The sequence below is a fragment of the Mercurialis annua genome, linkage group LG3 (assembly GCF_937616625.2).
Source record: "Mercurialis annua linkage group LG3, ddMerAnnu1.2, whole genome shotgun sequence".
NCBI classification, from domain to species: Eukaryota; Viridiplantae; Streptophyta; class Magnoliopsida; order Malpighiales; family Euphorbiaceae; genus Mercurialis; species Mercurialis annua.
In genome coordinates this window covers 73,934,767-73,936,585 of record NC_065572.1, presented here as the reverse complement: position 1 = coordinate 73,936,585, position 1,819 = coordinate 73,934,767, and the positions used below count along the sequence as shown (strand labels likewise).

At 32.2% G+C, this 1,819-nt stretch overlaps 1 protein-coding gene across 1 annotated transcript; it reads left to right on the top strand.

The window, feature by feature from the left end:
- The first annotated feature begins 237 nt into the window (after positions 1 to 237).
- On the top strand, positions 238 to 1,521 carry LOC126671581 (cyclin-dependent protein kinase inhibitor SMR13). The gene has a single exon (XM_050365363.2). The coding sequence runs from the start codon at positions 767 to 769 to the stop codon at positions 1,163 to 1,165; it is 399 nt and encodes a 132-aa protein (XP_050221320.1). The 5' UTR covers positions 238 to 766; the 3' UTR covers positions 1,166 to 1,521.
- Positions 1,522 to 1,819: the final 298 nt, after the last annotated feature.

Genomic DNA, 1,819 nt, shown 5'->3' with positions numbered 1-1,819 from the left:
ATTAACGACAACCAAGCAGTATGCTGATTAGCGCTTATGCCGTAGATCGGTAAGTTAATTGAATTTTATTTATTGACTTTGTCATCAAATAAATAAATTGTACTATGTGATGAATAAAAGATACACTAAAAAACACCGGTCAGCAACATAGGATTCACAAAAAATGGTCTATCGATTTATTCTTTGAAAAAAAAATCAAAAAATCAAAAACCCTAAAATAAAACCAATGGGCAGCGGGCAGCTATAAGCAAAGCGAAAAACTAAAGTCTCATTCTTAAATTTGGAAGCCGCTTAACCTTAAATCTCTCAATCTCAATCTCTTACAAAATTCTCTCGATTCTCTCCATCTCATTATTTTTAGGGTTTCATTTTCATATCAAATCTCTAACAGTAACCCTTTTAACACTCCATAATCATTAATCACCCAGTTTTTTAGGTAACTCTTCTTCTTCATTAATCATGTCTAGGGTTCATAATATTTTTGTTTTGAGTTTTTACATATTGGTTTCCCTTTCTGTATTGAATTTAGTCTAGTTTTTTTTCTTTTTTTAAAGAATCATGAACTGAAAAATCTCCATTTTTAGTAGGTTTTTAGTTTTAGAAGCTGCTAACTTTGATCCTCAAATTTTTTGGTTTCTTATAAGGAATAGTTTGGTCAAGAAACTTAACTTTTTTTACCACTTTTCAGTCAATTTAGATTGCTTTACCACTTTAACTAATCACTTCAATTACATTCTACCTTAATCTTTTCATCCTTCCACTCAAAATGGCTCCAAGAACAAGGGCAAAACCGAAGCCGAAACCGAAGCCGAAATCCAAACCAACAAGAAAACCAAGAATAACCCAGTGCAAGAATCTGTCCAAGTCCAAGAACATCCAAGAAGCATCAATAATCGAGGATTCCCCTTCGTGTTCGTCCACCGCCACGAGTTTTCGGATTGATTCGTTCGAGTTTGATGATACTAATTATAGTACAAGTGTTTGCTCAACTCCAAAGGCTAAGAAATTTAGAATACCAGAAATAGAGACATGTCCACCAGCACCAAAGAAGCAAAGAGTCATTTCAAATTGCTCATTGAAAAGAAGACCAATTGCTTTTTTTGCCTCACCGGATTTAGAGTTATTCTTCTTCTGTGCACTTCGTCACGATCATATCTCAGTCTGATGTTTGTTTGTTCATAACAACGAGACGGATCGTTTCGATAGTTTATTAAGAGGTGATCCTTATAATTTATATAAATAGTTGGTGTTTTTTTGAATTTGATCATTAAGGTATAGTAGTTTTTTTGATGTTCATTAATGATCAATTAAAGGGTTTGTTACCTTTATTTTGTTTGGTAGTATTAGTTTAGTTGGATTTCCAAGCTTGTAGGGTATCACTAATTGCTAAAGTTAGCTGGGTTTGTCCAACTAAATTTAGCCTTATGCCAACTACTATGTATTGCTGACTTAGCAAGTTTGAAAAGTGAGATATGTATTGGCTTGATTTAAGGTTTTTGAGTGTGATTAAGTTTTAATTAATTTAGTGTGCAATTATAATTATATATCTTGTCATTCTTCCATCTGTTGCCCTTGCTATATAGGGTTAATCAACTTACATTATGAGACTTGAATAAATAAAGTTTTGGTAGAAATTTCATTAAAGAAAAGTCTAAAGAAACTGATCTGAAATTTCAACAAAATGTTAATTTCTATGCACCCTTTTGTGGATACTTTTGCTGTGGGTTCCCCTAACTAATCATACTCATACAATAAATTAAGAATTAAGAATGTAATTAAGAGTCCATTGATGAATGGGTAGAGTAATAATAATACAGAA

Coding starts and splice junctions, on each gene's coding strand:
- LOC126671581 (XM_050365363.2), top strand. CDS start 767: ATGGCTCCAAGAACAAGGGCAAAACCGAAGCCGAAACCGAAGCCGAAA.